Source organism: Eucalyptus grandis, chromosome 1 (genome assembly GCF_016545825.1).
Source record: "Eucalyptus grandis isolate ANBG69807.140 chromosome 1, ASM1654582v1, whole genome shotgun sequence".
NCBI classification, from domain to species: Eukaryota; Viridiplantae; Streptophyta; class Magnoliopsida; order Myrtales; family Myrtaceae; genus Eucalyptus; species Eucalyptus grandis.
In genome coordinates, this window is record NC_052612.1 from 41,525,987 (window position 1) to 41,542,371 (window position 16,385).

Genomic DNA, 16,385 nt, shown 5'->3' on the forward strand with positions numbered 1-16,385 from the left:
ACGTCTTTTCAACACTGCCCTCCAAAACAATTAGCTAGAAATCATTTAGTATACTTCACTCCCCTAAAGAAATGATTAATTATGCATCACCACCGAAGCGTGGTTTCTTTTTTCAATCAGCACTTGTGCCCTCGTATATAAATACAAACTCCCAAAAGAAAAGTAAACAGAGAGACGGGAGTCAACCACGCCACCACCTAACCCCACGTACATGATCTTTTCATTATGACTTCTTGACTTGAGCGGAACCCATGTACATCGCCTCTATTATTGTCGAGTTGATTGTTCTATGTTTCCATGTGTCATCAGTTGGCTAATCAGATCAACAACCTGTTTAGGGGCTGTGATGTTTGTAGGGCAAGCTTCAACGAATTGAGGAGGCGAGAGCTAGATTCTGCAATGAATTTGTGAGTATTTTACTTTCGCTGAATCATCGGATTGACAAGAAAGATTGATCTATCGATAGGAAAGAGAATTCAACTTTAGATTCATTAATAATTAGACCTGCCCTTTTATTGTGGTGTCAATGTTTCTTGCTTCCAGTGACTTAAAAATGCCGAATAACAGAGCTATGATAGGAAGTGAACCATGCCTGTTGATTTGATGAAGTTGCATAATTAGAAGTGAAGTTAAAGTTATTGGAAGAATAACTCTCGAGATGAAATTCATCGCGACTTAAGATCAAAAGATGATGTCATTGCTCCACAAGCAGCTCATTTCGAACGATAATGAGACTGGTTTTATTTGGAGTAACCAGTGGAATTTTGTGATCATTCCTCGGCAACAAGTCTAATATCGATCTGTCATTAGATCCCAAGTGCTATGATATGATAGTAAACAATGCCAATCATCATATGGAGAATTTAATACTGATTATATTTACTAAACTCAAGATGATTTTTCCTACTAAATCATATGTGACTATTCACTCTCATTATACGCTTTTGTCCAGATGACATTAGCATGCATAATCCTTCATTTCTGGTGCCCAACATATTATCAGCAATTAATTAGACAAGGACAAAATAACAGTAAAGATAGAAAGGAAATAAAAAAAAAACAAGAGAGCTTCTTATCAATCTTGATCAGATGAGCTTCCATGAATCCAGAGTGGGAAAGCACGCGAAAGAGTCAAAGCCCAGCCCACCGGCGCCGCCAACCTCCGCCGCCGCCGCCGTCGCCGCCGCCGGCGCAGGGAAACAGAGCGGGCCCTCGGGGCCACCACCTCCGACGCCACCAACCAACAGCGACGACGACGCGTCCAGATTCGGCAACAGGCCTCCGCCGACGGGGAAACGGCAACCGGCCCTCTGCTGCGGCTCCGGCTTCGTCACCGGCGGCACGAAGGCGTGGGGCCCGCCGAGCTTGACGCCGGTCACCTGCTGCACCATCCGGCGGAAGTTGGCCGCGTCCGCCGCGATGAACGTGGTCTGGGACCGGTTGGAGGAGCGCGACTTGCGCTTCTTACGGGAAGGCCCCGCGGTCCGGGGGCGCTTTCTCGCCGCGGCCTCGGGGTCGAAGCTCGAGGCGGCAGCGGCGGCGGCGGCTGCGGAGGCGGAGGGTGGTGCAGTCGATTCGGGATCGAAGAAGAAGGCGCTCGGCGTCTCGGGCTCGGTGAGGGATCGAAGGAGGGACCTGGTGAGCGCCTCGGCGCCGCGAGGGAGGAGCCAGCTGGGGTCGACGGAGGAGGAGGGGGAGGGCCGGAAGCCAGGGGCGTCGAGGCTGGCGATGGGGTCAGACGAAGACGCCATGTTCGCTGTGCTTTCTCTCTGGTCAGACTCAAGAGTATGTAGGGAACAGTGAGGGAGATGATTGAGAGGGACGACTGTCAGAGCATTTCCAAAGAGAGGCTATCAAGGAGTGAGCCTATATATGGAACCGGAGATGATCAGATGGGAGTGTGCAGAGTCAGATGAAAGTAAGATCTCTCTCTCTCTCTCTCTCTCTCTTCGGAAGAAGGAGGAGGAAGAAGAAGATGAAGAGGAGAAGATGGAAGTGGAGGAGGAGAGATGAAGGAGCTGGGACCTGTGACTTGCCGTGGAATTTAAACAGGAGACTGGAGAGAGAGAGAGAGAGAGAGAGAGATGGGTGAGGGAAAGAGACGGGGAAAATGATACCACGTGTCGGTTTCTTGGTCCGCGTTATATTTCTTTTTTGGCAAATTTACATAATTCGACTTTTCAGTTTCGTATAGTACGATTCGACTTTTTTGATATAGCACGAGAATTTGAAGAGTTCATCTTAAAGACAAAAAGGGTTTGGAGAGAGAGTCATGCCTCCGCCTTTTGCAATGTCCTCTTTCCAAATCTCAACTGGACTTGGACCGTGCCGTAGAGAAACGGGAAATTCTCGTATCACCTAATGAGATCCGATTCTTGATCCGTGATTAGTTTTATGTAGGACCTCACAAAAAAAATTCTCTCCCTCTCCCTCCCACCCACTCTTTGTGTCATCGGCATTTTCTTTGAAGCTCGCCGTTGTTGATCTCCGTCTTCGCTTTTGACAAAGGCATATTTTGGTAGATCAATGATGAAATGTTCATTGGATGAAAAAAGAGTGCCGTGTGATGAAGTCTACTCGATAGTGCATAGAATTAATGCGGCGATGGTGCGCCGATTTGATTTTCACGTTGACAAATCGATACCTCCGTATTTTAAGGCTATTCTCGATACAGATTTTTTTTTTTTTTTAACGGACCATGTTATTCATCATCTTCGATTTGAGAAACTTTTATTTGATCATTTTTTTGATCAACGGATCATGAATATAAAAATGACCTATTTAGTTAAGTGAACGACATGTTGTAGTTTTTCTATTTTGTCCAGACCCATCACAGATGATATCGTAGATTTTCGAACTATAAAATGTAATCCACCGAAATGGAAATATATCATATATAATTCACCCTTGTGTTTTATCCCTTTGACCCGTTCTCTTATCAAGTCCTTAAATTCGACTTGAACTTCCTCCCTACTCCTTTCCACTAAATTTAAAAAAGAGAAAATGGGATTGTCCTGCCTTAGCCCGATCAAGCCTCCGTCGATTAAATGAATTCTTAAATCGACACGTAGTCAACATTGTCCTCCCGTGGGACTAGTAAAATCTCTAGAAACTCCAATTTCAAAAGTGACTTTTTGCGTCATCAACTCTTCTTATAGGAAAAAGAAATGTTATTTTTTGGGAGAAGGGTCCTCCTCAAGCTAATAATGATCGGCTCGCAATGCCATTTCGCACGCCTGTCGTGTTATATGATGCAATTACTCGATAATGGTGATTTATTTTTTAATAGCGCCAAATGGAATCTTACCTAAATTATTCTGGAAGGCCTCCTCTGGCGTTCCCCGATTCATCCGGGACAAGTTGCTCGAGATTTGAATCGACAAATCGAATTGAAAAATCGAAGTCGTGCTGACAAATTGGCGATAACGAGGTCGCGACTCGTGAGGGGTTTGATCGTGGAGGATGATCGCATTCGAATTGACTGGGGAGTGGCGACCAGGCAAAAGTCCTCCCACGGTACATCGGCTATGCTGCACATAATCTTGTCCATCGTCTGTCCAACGTTGACTCGTCCAACGTTTGTCTGTCCCGTGCCCCGATTCACTGCTGTTTTTAAAATAATGGGGATCGTTTGTCTTTAGTGCTACACCGACGAGGGCAACTGGAAAGGCTTGTAAATTTTATATCGGGCTCACTTTGGAAAATTATTAAAATTCACTTTGGCCCAGATATGTGTTCATAATAGGTCTAAAAACACGGTATCGAAACACTGATTAAAAAAAAAAAAAAATTCAAATCATAGCACCCCTCTCAAACTCAAACTCCCAATGTGTGGGGGCCCTAGTGGGTTCATTCCAACTCGATCGAAGTTGTCATCGAGCATTTGTAAGGGAGTGAATTTTTTACATGAGAGGGGAGTGTCGATAGTAATCTCACGTGGAAAGGGTTGAATTTTTAAGCATATGCTTAGAAATTCACCTACATCGCCACTTTGATCCAAATTGTCAACCGAGATGGAAATCATAATGTCACGAGTGGTTATCTTTTTGTTTGATTTAGGAAATTTTCTCCTACCAGCCCTTTTTTTATGTGGGCTTTTCTCCAAATTTCTCGCACCAAGATAACGCAGTCACGCGTTTCATCAGTTGTTAGAATCCCACCACACGACCATCCAACAATATAAATGACAAAACCCTTTAACTTTCATCTATATCATACTATCAAACACCATCAGGCGCTTGGCGTGGTAACAAAGGGTTGAAGGCCGGATTGTTCAGCATTGAGTGCTAGGTACAATGTCTAATAAAATCCTTAAAATGGATAAACCTTCTATTACGCTAGTGATATGAATGTTCATATCAGAAGACGTAGACATCGTACGTTTGATTGGTGAAGACGCAGGAGTAAATCGAATCGAAACTTTGTCGAGGGAGTAAAAGGCAAGTAAAGATGGCAAAATTCAAGAGGGGCAAAGGCAAAGAGACTTCTTTAAAGTAACCGCAAGAAAATTAAAAGAAAAAAAGATAAGATAAAATAAAGAAGGAAGAAGATAAAGGGCAGTGGATAAGAATCCAACGGCGGAGAGCGGCCCTCCATCAGTCGTCGTGTACGCATCCAAGGAAGGTAGATTTCGTAAAAGGATACGAAAGGGACAGCACCATTTCTAGAAGCGAATCTCGGAATCTTTTTGAAGAGGTCAGAGCGCCAGCAGTGACGCATGGGTCACGTCGCATTGTCAAGGAAGATATATTCTTAATTCGTATACTATTTTATTTTTTGGTTGGTATTAATTTATGGTGGTATTTTGTTGAATTGATTAGACATTGTGGAGGTGTCATGTGAAGGTATCAAGCGGAAAATAAAAATTGTACATTTTGGTATATAGTTGGTTGGTAAACTAATTATTGCCTTAAGTTTTTTTTTTAAAGTAAAAATAGGTCCGATTGAATTTATTATTAGGTGCTGACTTTTTCGATTTATTGAACTTTTGCTGTGGGTACATTCGTAGGCATTTCCATCGGTGTTTTTTGCTTTGACAATTTCTTCATTTTGACGCGTGCGATTAGGAGAGTAGAGACTCGATAGCTTAAAAAACGATTCCCATAAATGCTCATTAATTCTCGATGAAAATATTGAGGTTTTTTTTTTTTGTTTTTGTTTTGTTTTTTTTTTTGTCTCTCTGCCCTACTCTATTCCTATTCTACACTCACTGCAGACTTGTGCCCCGCTCTTGCGGGGCATGGGAGTCGCAACCCACGCCGAAACTTACGCGTCCCTACCCCCTATCCCCCGAGAAGGTGGGGATTTGAACCCTCACCTCCCCCTTCCCATGTTGGAAGAGTGGCGTAGGGCGAACCTCAAGTGATTAAATATTGAGGTTGAAGAAGATGAAATTCATGAAAATTTTCAAGTTCGCAGAGGAGCAAGTTTGCACTCCGTACTGTTGAGTCGTTGACCCAGAAAATCATGCCAATTGCTATTTATTTACAACATGATTAGGTGCTATAGAGAGAATCTATCACAATATATAATATTTAGAAAAATCCAAGTTTTAATTGATTTTTTTTCTTTCTTGGAAAATAAATATTGTACCGATAATTAAACAAGTATAAGGATACAATCAAGATATGGTACAAAATACCATGACTAATGCTTCAATTGACTTGTTATGTAGAACAAGTCAATCGGGTGCGATATGGCCAATGCGAAGAATATTTTCTCGTCGTCATTCTTTGACTTCTCCCTTGGTCCGATTTGCAAGCGACTGAAAATGTTTTTTTTTTTTTTTTTTTTAAGTGACTGAAAATGCATTATATATTCGTCATTTGCAAATAAAAAATTACCACGGAAGGTATTTCGTGAACAAGTTAAAACCTATGTAGTTGACACGGAGAATTAAGTTACTAGATGCATGTGCTTTTTCAGAATCGAAACACATCGCGGTAGATCTTGAAGAAGTGTCCTCAACTTACTATGACTTTAGCATTTACTAGTTCGGTCTCACATAACTTTCATTTAAAAGCCATTTAATCGAATTTAAATCGAGCATGCTGCTCCTTTTCTCTTTAGAAATTGAATATCTTGAGTACGAAGCTTACTGTATATTGAGCACAAAAGCAAATGCTCCTCACTTCCATGTCAAATGTAATTACCATGAGGTGCAATCGAATTAGCCCCTAACTTGAAAGAATGCGAGCATTTCCATATTGGGCCCTGATCGGCCCAATAAGACGGTGGCCGATTCGGGCCGGGCCAGCCCAAAACAGGGGAGAAGAGGAGGTTCGTTTGTCCACGCGATTAAACGTATTCTCCCACCGGAATAGCGCCTCGCCCATCGTCGCGGTGAAGAAGACGGCCAAGAACGCCGACTCAACGTGAGCAACCGAGGAGAGGGAAACGAAAGGAAGGGGGAAGGAAGAAACGCCCTTCCGCTGCTCGGCGATCCCGGCGAAGTTCAGGTAACTCGTCCTCCTTCATCCGCTCTCGTTCCCTCGCCGGAGCGCTTGCGGCGGCGACTCGCGATTTCAGGTCGGTCCGCGAGGCTCCGGTCGCAGCACGCCTGGCGAATGGCGAGAAATCGGTTCTCGTCGACCGGATTGTCGCCCGCGATCGATGCGATTGGGGGCGTGGAAACCCGGCCTGGGATAGGATTCGGGAGCGTCCACGACGGCTGTAGACCGAGTTCTTAGCGAGAGGAGTTGAGCGTGATTTTCTTTTTGCGGCGAGGCTTTGGAGTCGGTGCATTTTGCGGAAGCGAGACGGGGGAGAAAGTCGAGGCTTTGCCGTGGCTTGTGTAGTGCTACTGTTATTGTCTGTCGCGGCGATCGGCTGCATAGTTTTTGAGTTTTGTAGAGGCAAGAGGAGGGAGAAAGTCGGGGCTTCGCCGTGGCTTGTGTGGTGCTACTGTCGTTGTCTGTCGCTGCGCTCTCGACTGGGTAATTATTGAGATTGAAGAGATTAAGAGTCTCCTTCTGTAAGGAGACCATAAAATGTGGAACCGAGGCTCGGGTAGTGTTTAAATGGAGACTGCAATTCAGGTTGCGGTTAGGGAGGTTTAGTTGGGCGTGCTTTTTTTCGCATTTGCTCCGTTCCATGATGATGATATTTCAGCATTGTGCTCCTCTCTTCCCTCTGCTTTTCTACCAAATTTGAAAATTTGAATCACAATGCGATTCGCATTTGCTCAAGTTATTATTATTATTTTTTCATTTATGTTTTCTTTCTTTGGAATGATTTGCTCCTGCCATTGTTATTGTTGTCTAAGAGCTATTATGATACGAAATGGGTGCTTACCGCTTATTTTTTTGCTGATGCAACTCAGGTGCTCTATGGTTATCGTCACTGTCGTTTGACCATCAGCAACATCTTCAGCTTCTCTTTTCTTGGCAATATCTTTTAGCGTACATTTGACTGAAGCGGTGCTGATCATGAATAATTATCATGCTCAGCCGCTACCTCCAGGAGTTCAATCCTATACTCAATATTCACCTAACCAACCTCCCAGGCCAGCCACTTCGGCTCCTTCTCATCATTATGATAATGCTGGGGGACCTCACCATCAATTAGGTGGATTTGGAAACCACTCTTTGCCTATTTCTTCTAATATTGCTCAAAACACGAACACTCAAAGCTTTTATCCTTATGCTGCAACACCTCAGACTAATTTTGCTCAATATCCTCCAAATTTGTCTGGCCAGAACCCTTATGGAATTCAACATGTTAACGATTCTCACTCTAATATCCTTGCCGATCCAAATTTAACTCCCAATTCCTATGGATCTTTAAATCCAGATGGTTCTATTCACAGTGGGGTCCCAAGCCCTGTTGTTCATTGCAATTCTTCATTTCATAGTAGGCAATCCGGTGGTGAACAAATTTCACATCTGCCAACGCAAAGTCCTGTAGTCTACATGGAAGTGCAACAGAAAATGAATTCTGGGGAAGTAAATTACTGTCAGACCAGTGAAGTTAGGACTTCTCAACAGGTCGATGCTCAGCGAGGTGACTCGTTGCCGTCAATGTCGAATGGCCCTGAGGAGCAGGTGCCTCAAGAACTAAATTTGAAGGTTGTGGAGATACCCCAGCATATGGATAGCTCAAAGCATCAAGAGACAGGCTCGGTTGATGCAAAGATCAAGAGAGATGGTGATATCATCTTCTCAGTTACTCAAGACTCTGGATTGAAAAGTCTTTCTGAAGAATCCAACAGACTGCCAGACGATGCCAGTGCATCTCCTGTCTTTGCCAGCAATTTTATTGAAGATGCTCAGGATATTGAGACTGCTGTTCCAAATGAAGTGCTCCGAGAACAAGTATATCATTTTCCATTCATTGTTTTTCTTTTTTTCCATTTCATGTTTCACTTTTTCTCCCTGTTTGCATCTTCTTTATGCTTATGGAGCATTTGTTGTGATTGACTTATCAGGAAGTTGCTACTCAAAATGTTATACGAAATCAAAGGTGAGCACTCAGTACAAAGAGATATCTAAATTATCAACTCAAAATCGTTCTGCAGCTAATCTTCTGTTTATTTAGAGAGGCAAATGCTGCAACTCAACCTCCTGATGACGATGCAGACATCTTCACAGAACGTCGTGACCCCAATGCTATAAAAGTATGCATATTTCAAGACTTTGTAGTACATTATGTTTTATCTATCAAAAAGAAATTCAAGACTCTGTATCATCTACATGTAGTATTTTGGTTATTTGGCCAGCACCTGCTTGCATTATTTTTTGATGTGCACCATCATAATCTTTGAATAAATGTGAATGTGTCAGGAACATTTACTGAGGATGGCATCTGACCATCGTGCAGAGATGGCTTTAAAGCGTGGGAAGTCTTCCCCCCCTGAAAATGGTAGATAATTTTGTTTTTTGTATTTGGTTATGATGTTTTAGATTTTTCCTTTTTCTTATAGTAACGAGTTTCTATTTGATCTTTGTACTTTTTGAAAATCCCAAAGGCACTATTATCAACATAAACAGAGTTCCATGTTTGTGCTTGTCTGAATAATACATGTTTGTTCATGAAAAGAATGGGAATAAACAGAGTGAGAACTAAGAGGTAGTGAAACTGGGAGTTAAGGAAGAGCAGGATGGAAATGGAAGTTATTGTATGTTCCTTTTCTTCTGGCAAGTTAAACATCTGGTTGATACCTGCATTTGGCATTTTTTTTCCCTGGTTCTGAGATAAGTTTGGCCGTCTAGGTTCATATGGATATGCATAGTACCCTTGTTTGAAGTACCCTCAACCTCTGAGTTCTATTAAAGACAGTAAGAGAAATTAAACAGATTATTGATGTGAAGGCCAGTCCTGTTAATGAGCTGCTTGCTTGGGTTTGTGTTTATCTGATGCTGTTTCATCTGTTTATGTGACAATCATCAGATTACATACTCTTTAATTAAAACTTCTTAAAGTTATTTGGGGATCAATATGATTGAATTGATCTCCTTGTATTAGTTACAATCATTCAGCTATTTGGTTGGTAAGACATAGATCTACTTCTATTTAAGCTCTCTTTTGTTCTCATTTTTTCTTTTTCCACTTAGAAAAGAGATGGCGTGAAATGTCATAGTTCAGGTGCGTTCCGGTAATGTTTATCTTTGTATTTAAGGGTTACGAACCATGGATTGCAGGTAATTTAGAAATTGGAAATGGATATGGTGTACCTGGAGGAGGGGCTTATGCTGTTGCTCCGAGGCCTGATGTTACTATGCCCAGTAAGATTGAATGGCCTATACTTTTCGAGTGCAATTCTTTTTTTATGCTCAAGGTGGTCATATCTCTCTTTCTTCTGATACTTCAGGACGTGTTGGGAATGAAGAATTGTCAGCTGCAAAAGAATTGCCTGAGTATCTTAAGCAGAAGTTGAAAGCACGTGGCATATTAAATGATAATAAGGCCAATAAGGATCCTGTTGCAGCTGTGAACGTAGGCTGCTGTAACTCATAGAGTTCTTTTAGTATTTCCATTTTTCACTTGTTTGTGGATGGAGAATTTTATCTGCTTGTCTCTTTGATATTGTTTCTTTTCTTTCTGCATGTCTTTGTTGTTTGAGTGTATTGGAGTTGTCTATTTTCTGATAGAAGATGCGTAGATAAGTTCTGGATTTGCACCTTCTGTTTTCAAATATATCTTGTTTCATATGCTTGCAAAGTTAAGGATTAGTATCTTGATGTGAAAGTGTTAGGCTCTCTTTAACATTTTGCTTTTTGTTTGTTTGTTTGTTTGTTTGTTTTTTTTAATTCTTTATTCTTTATTATTATTATTATTATTATTATTATTATTATTTTTTATTTTGACTTTCAGAAGTTGGACGTACAGTCAGCTCAGATCTCACAGAGTGGAAGGTTGCCTCTGGGATGGGTGGGTAACAGTTAACCTGTTCATATGTTCTCTTTTGTGATCATTTGTGTAAGTCGAGAGCTAGGAAGCATGTTCAAAGCACAAAGAATTTAGTAGATGTAGGATAAACTAGTCAGTGGTTATTGATGCAGATTGTAGTTATTGGAAGTACAGCATGACATATTTTCTCTTTTCTGATTGGCTGGAGTCTATTAAAAATAGGAAAAACGCTTATGTTCAAATAATTACGAGTTTACTGTGAATGATGGATGGTTTGGCAGAAGTCTGTCATATCTGATGGCTAGAGCTCTTGCATTATCGGGTGCATTAGATAATTTTGCCAGCCCTTGGCATGTTGTTTGTCTACATATGCCTGAGGCTTTTAAAACTGATTCCCAGGATCTGATGAATATTAATGTGTGAATGCCAAATGCTAGACGGAGGTTCTGTTAGAAAGCTTTGTGGTCTTTGTGAACTTTACATTAATCTGCTCTCCATGCTTTTAAGGATCTTTCAGAGATAAACTGGTAAAGATCTCCAAGTGTTGATAAAATGCATCTGTGAATCCCACATCCCTCAGAGCTTATTTTCTTCTAGTCAGCATAGTTTGACAGATATCAAATGCCACTTGATGTCAACAAAGACGTAGGTCATGCATAAACAGCTCAAGAACGAAAGCTAGCAAGGTGAAAATGGTGTAATGGTGTGCAGGTGTTAAAGTAATCTTCTGCTGCTAGACTAGAATGCTGTTGTCTGGATTGAGAAAACACCATTATTTCTGAGGAGACTGATGAATGTTGCTGATTGATAATCTCTCAGAGTTTTTGGATCATTCATGTAATGTTGATTCATCCTCTTTTCATGAATTAAAACTACAGTATGTGAATTCAATCAGTATAATCTCAGACTCGAAAAGACTCAGTCGACTGCCTCTTGGCTTATCGTTTGTTTCCATATCATTCCCTGATTGATTGGTTTTTGGCATAGAGGTATAGACTAGTAAGTACGCTTTTGGTAATGACATCTTGCATTAGGGCTAAACTCTAAAATCACTGTATTGTATGTAAAACTGGAAAAAGATGCAGCGGAAAGATGTTTCTGTTCTTTTTTGTTTTTCAAGAAATTGGGACATTACAGTTATAATCTTCTTAGAAGTTTCTGATTCTGCTAATTACTCACTAATTTGTGTAGATTGTGGCTAGAGACCCAGCAACTGGTGCTCCATACTATTATAATCAAAGCACTGGGATGAGTCAGTGGGAAATTCCTCAACATACTTCTTCTGCTGGCCACTCTCGACCATCATCGTCTCTTCCAGAAAATTGGGTTGAGGCATTTGATGAGACGACAGGTACTTCACGAGATCATCTGACTGTCAACTTGTGGGTTCCTGAAAAATGTGAGATTGACATGGATCTGTAAAGATTTGGCAACCGTTTCCTCCTAAACACAATTTTTAGTTAGTCATGGCTCATGCATCGTGATCTCGCCAGAGGGACAGAGAGAAAAAAAAGGGGGGGGGGGTCAGAGATTGCACCCTGATGCATGGAAAGGGAAATTGGTTTCATTCTATTGTGCACATTCCTTTGTGTAATTTCTGTACCCAATGGTGGAAGATTCAAAGTGGGAAAATAGTTCATTCTGCTCACAAATCTATATTAGAATTTGTGTTGCTCTAGCGTATCTCTTATCGGTCACCATGCATGGGTCAGATTCCCAGCCCATTGATAAATGTGTTGGCATGCAAACATCTGTGAATTAGGTTGCCACTTACTGTTGTTTTCAGATTAACTGAATCTTTCTTTACAGGTCATAAGTACTATTATAATACGGCGACACATGTATCACAATGGGAGCATCCTAGTTCATTGCAGCAGGTTGCTTCACAACGTGATGAAAGCTTGGTATCTCAAAGTGCAGCTAACAAAAATTGTGACGACCAGTCATCTCATGCGATGAGATGCATGGAATGCGGTGGCTGGGGAATGGGTCTAGTGCAGTCTTGGGGATACTGCAACCATTGCACTCGGTAATTTGAAGTTCATGATCACCGTATTTGTAATCTTGCTTTTGTTATTTTGTACTGCTAGAGGAAAAAGGTTACTTTTGAAGAGAACCCATGGGGCAAGTTTACTGATGTGGTTTGGAAAGAGCAATGCATTTCTCTCCAACTTTACTCATTTCTTGACTCATTTGACCATTTTTAACTGCAATCTGCAAGCTTGGAGCTCATAGGATAGTCCAACACTCTACTGAATTTTGTTAATGGCTAAGACTAATTGTTAATCCATCTTCTATGGGAGCTGTCTAACTTTAAGTAAGGCTCCTTCATTAATAGTTGGAAGGAAAATGGATTGACTGAGCGAAACCTACAAGTGATATGTCAGTTTTTCCATTGAGACCTTATTGTTTCCAAAATTTCTCTCAAAAGTTTAGATTTGCGATCCTCTTGAAGGATGGTGTCTCTAAGTGCTTTGAAGAGATAGGACCTTTTTAAGTGTGGATGCTATTATGCTATATAAGCCAAGGTTTGGTCTAGTGGTGCCTGCATAAGAGTAGTCTTATGTTGTGTGCTTGTTTTTACTTATCTGGAGTGCTAGCTTATTCTTCCTACTTATGCCTATTCTTTTCAAGTGCATCTGTTTATGCACAGAGTTTGCTCACACACTGAGTGCAACTTTACTTTCTATGTGAAGTTTGAAATGAAATTTCTCTATATGACATGAACTGCAGAGTTCTTAATCTTCCTCAGAGCCAGTACATATCAAGCATTTCAGATAACTGTCAGCAGATTAGCATTAATGCAAAAGGAGAAGATATTGAGGGAAAATCCTCCAAGGACAGGTAATTCGAAATTGGTGGACTAGCTGTGACTGATACTCGTGATAGTTGCATCATGTTTATACTGCTATTGAACCTTCCCCTTTTTTCTGAGCCAGGGTGCCAAACAGATGAGATTGTCATTTTTGTGCATATGAACTTAAGCTCATGAAACAGTATCATATGGTTAAGAAAATGGACCTCACTACGTCAATTGAAGCTACATATTTTTCCCTGAGGACTTTTGTTAGGTATACTGTGCGAATAACATCATGTGCTGTCATGATGAGGAGATCTTTCCAGTCTCTAGGTTTCAGGATGGCATAACATTAAAGTAGCTGGAGTTTTCTTTTTAAATGCATGTGGTCGCTCTCTCCCCCCCCCCTTTTTTTCTTTCCCTTTTCTCTCTTACCATTATATTAGCTGTAGTTTTGGCGTCCATATTGTTTCACATGAATAGTAACCAACACCAATTTGGACTCTCAGGTCTGGCTGGAGACCTCCACTAGGAAAGAGAAATAAAAAGGATAGCAAGAAACGTGCCTATTCTGAGGATGATGAGTTGGATCCCATGGATCCAAGCTCTTACTCAGATGCTCCTCGTGGAGGATGGTATGTGTTACATTGGTTTTACTGCTGTTTTTATGTCTGAAATGGTGGTCATGGGGGTGTAAGAAATATTCCTTGATTTGGTTTCTTGTTTATTTTATGATCTGTTTTTTTCATATGCATTATTGACTTAAGAAATTGCTGATCTATTTCAGGGTTGTAGGCTTGAAAGGAGTACAACCACGTGCAGCTGATACCACAGCCACGGTACACTACATTGGCAACATCAATGCATTTACTTTTATTCTAGTAGATGAATGCATTTTGCATTAAGTTCAAATATGGAAACTTATTCTAAGCAGATATAAAAAATGGAAATAGAAGAAATTGTTTTCACTTTTTCCTTCGTGGTTAGCCGTGAGGCAGAGTTATATTCAGCTGATTAAATAGAAGAAACTGGGAGAGACCCAAGAAGAAGAAGAAGAAGAAGAAGAAGAAGAAGAAGAAGAAGAAGAAACTAGGAATTTTTTCATATCTGTAAAAAAGACACATGATCTGGCATCTCTCCTAAGAATGTTATTGGGGCCTATGATTTCATTCATTTGATGTTTTCACCTGCTTGAGTAAGTGACTTGTGTTTTGGTAAATTTCAGGGTCCTCTGTTTCAACAGCGTCCATACCCATCTCCTGGAGCTGTCTTAAGGAAGAATGCAGAAATAGCTTCCCAAAGCAAGAAACCCAACTCTCGTTATGCACCTATAACAAAGAAAGGGGATGGCAGTGATGGACTAGGCGATGCTGACTAAACTCGGGATATAGTCTTGATCAGAATTAAATGGTGAAAGCATCCTCAATGGTTCTAATCTTTTTTTGTTTCGCCACTGATGCTCTGGGCGTGTATGCTTTCTGCCTTCAGATGTGCTGGACATGGTTTGGATGACATACCGGTGGTGGAACTTTCCTGAGGGTATGTTGCTAAGAAGAGGGAATATATGCCCCTTTACTTTCGTAATACAGAAGCCTGCAAACGTGTCAAGCACATGTGAAATTGAAGAGGCTGCATTCGAAAGGACTTATTCCATCGTCATAATGCAAGTATAGCCTAGATCAACTGTCTGAAGTCTGCACTTGAGAGGTTGCTTGTCATACCAACTGGTTTTTCATGTAGTTTGCGGTCTCTCCCATGCTTTTAAATTTTGATAGCTTCGTGGAATATATTGTATATATATTATAGAAGCTCACGCACTGTCAACTTGTGAGATCAGGGGCGAGTCAGAATTGGGATGGAAGTTGCAAGAAGTACAGTTGTTTAAGAGGTTGTAAAAATTAGGAAGAATTTGTACTGGCTGGCGGTTCATTTATTCCATTTTGAAAGTGAATCGCACCATGACATAGAGTCATGTTTTCGTGCCAATTTTGCAGCTCTATTCAGTTTCCAAGAAACTCGTTTACATAGGCCTCACTGTTACGGCCTCTAGCAGCATTTGCCAGCAGCCAATTCTGCTGCCTGCACTGCCACCGCTACCACGAGTCATTGTCGCCACTGCTACCCTACCACTGGCCACGGGTGTGGTGATTTCCACTAGTTACCAACTGTTGTGAAGCCATCGCCATCGCTGGTGGTTGCTGCTTTCGCTCCAATCACTGGTTTCTCATCGCTTGTGATCCCCATAAGGGCTAAGTCCATCTGTGTCCAGACATCCCCATCGTAAAAGTAATCCCGTGTCATCGTCAAACGTCAGGAGATGTTAATACTAGGAATCCTTAACAAAGATTTTAAAACTAATAAATAAGTACACAATTCATGAAAACAAGCAAAATCAGTCCGGGAAAGTCCATTTTCTATGCATATTCAATGAGCTTTAAGGAAATGTTTTGGCTCCTCTTCGACATTCTGCTGGCCTTCGGGGGATTCGTGCTTTGTTTATCATTGTATCTTTCTTTTCAATGCGCTGAAATTTCTCAATTTCAGTGTCTCTTGTCAGGATTCAAGCCAACTGTCAAGAAGAAGAGGGATCGATCCTCTGCGACCATCCGCCGGGCCACAGGTGTCGTCTGTCCCTTCCCTTTTAAATTTTCGTCCCTTTTTTTTTTTACCTCTCGTTCTGGGCGTGAATTGAGGAGAAGCCGCCCGATTACGTTCCACGGTCGAAAGCAAAGACGTAAGCAAGCGTGGAGGGAAGAAGAGTCAGCTTCGCTTTTAAAACGCGAAAGCAGGAGGTCTTTAATTCGTTTTTGTTTTGCGTGTCCGAGAGAGGGGAGAGAGAGAGAGGGGCCGCACGTGGAAGTGACTCAAAGATGATTGTTCAGTCCCCATTCCTCACTGTGCAGCTGCGAGCTACTGATGATGGCAGCTGCTTTCAGTACATAAATATAATAAGCTAATTTTTTTTATAAGGGGACAAAAAGATACAACTGGGGTTGAGCATCGCGCAACGAGCGTAGTGGGGGAAAAACTAATAAAGAAAAAGATGAAAAAAGGACAACCTTTTCCTCTCTTTTTCTTCGCTTCAATCGATCCAGGAGCTCCCCCCGATCCGATCCCCCCCTCGTTAACGTCAGCCCGATCGAACCCATCAGTTTCAGTGCCCAGTTTCGCCTCCCGCATCATTCTCCTTCCAACGGTTTGCCGATCCCATTGATCACCGGAGAATTCGAAGAATCTTCTT

At 41.6% G+C, this 16,385-nt stretch overlaps 2 protein-coding genes across 3 annotated transcripts; one reads left to right on the top strand and one right to left on the bottom strand.

Moving 5' to 3' along the window:
- Positions 1-853: 853 nt before the first annotated feature.
- Positions 854-2,032, bottom strand: LOC104414232 (calmodulin-binding protein 25). Its single transcript, XM_018876698.2, has one exon. The coding sequence runs from the start codon at positions 1,749-1,751 to the stop codon at positions 1,086-1,088; it is 666 nt and encodes a 221-aa protein (XP_018732243.2). The 5' UTR covers positions 1,752-2,032; the 3' UTR covers positions 854-1,085.
- A 4,288-nt stretch (positions 2,033-6,320) lies between these two features.
- LOC104443686 lies at positions 6,321-15,137 on the top strand. 2 transcript variants are annotated; one of them, XM_010057196.3, is made up of 14 exons: positions 6,321-6,458; positions 7,322-8,312; positions 8,426-8,460; positions 8,536-8,614; positions 8,781-8,859; positions 9,639-9,722; positions 9,809-9,933; positions 10,312-10,368; positions 11,539-11,698; positions 12,157-12,376; positions 13,081-13,191; positions 13,654-13,779; positions 13,932-13,983; positions 14,370-15,137. In XM_010057196.3, exons 2-14 carry the CDS (start codon positions 7,428-7,430, stop codon positions 14,520-14,522), a joined length of 2,166 nt encoding a protein of 721 aa, XP_010055498.2. In that variant the 5' UTR covers positions 6,321-6,458; positions 7,322-7,427; the 3' UTR covers positions 14,523-15,137. The 2 variants fall into 2 exon arrangements, with proteins under 2 accessions (XP_010055498.2, XP_010055506.2); XM_010057204.3 differs by having other exon boundaries at positions 10,315-10,368.
- The last annotated feature ends 1,248 nt before the right edge of the window (positions 15,138-16,385 follow it).

Excerpts from the sequence above, each read along its gene's own strand:
- LOC104443686 (XM_010057196.3), top strand. The coding sequence starts at position 7,428 with ATGAATAATTATCATGCTCAGCCGCTACCTCCAGGAGTTCAATCCTAT. Across the intron at positions 9,723-9,808 it reads GCCTGATGTTACTATGCCCA|GACGTGTTGGGAATGAAGAA; the intron begins GTAAGATTGAAT and ends CTGATACTTCAG. Across the intron at positions 9,934-10,311 it reads ATCCTGTTGCAGCTGTGAAC|AAGTTGGACGTACAGTCAGC; the intron begins GTAGGCTGCTGT and ends TTTGACTTTCAG.
- LOC104414232 (XM_018876698.2), bottom strand. The coding sequence starts at position 1,751 with ATGGCGTCTTCGTCTGACCCCATCGCCAGCCTCGACGCCCCTGGCTTC.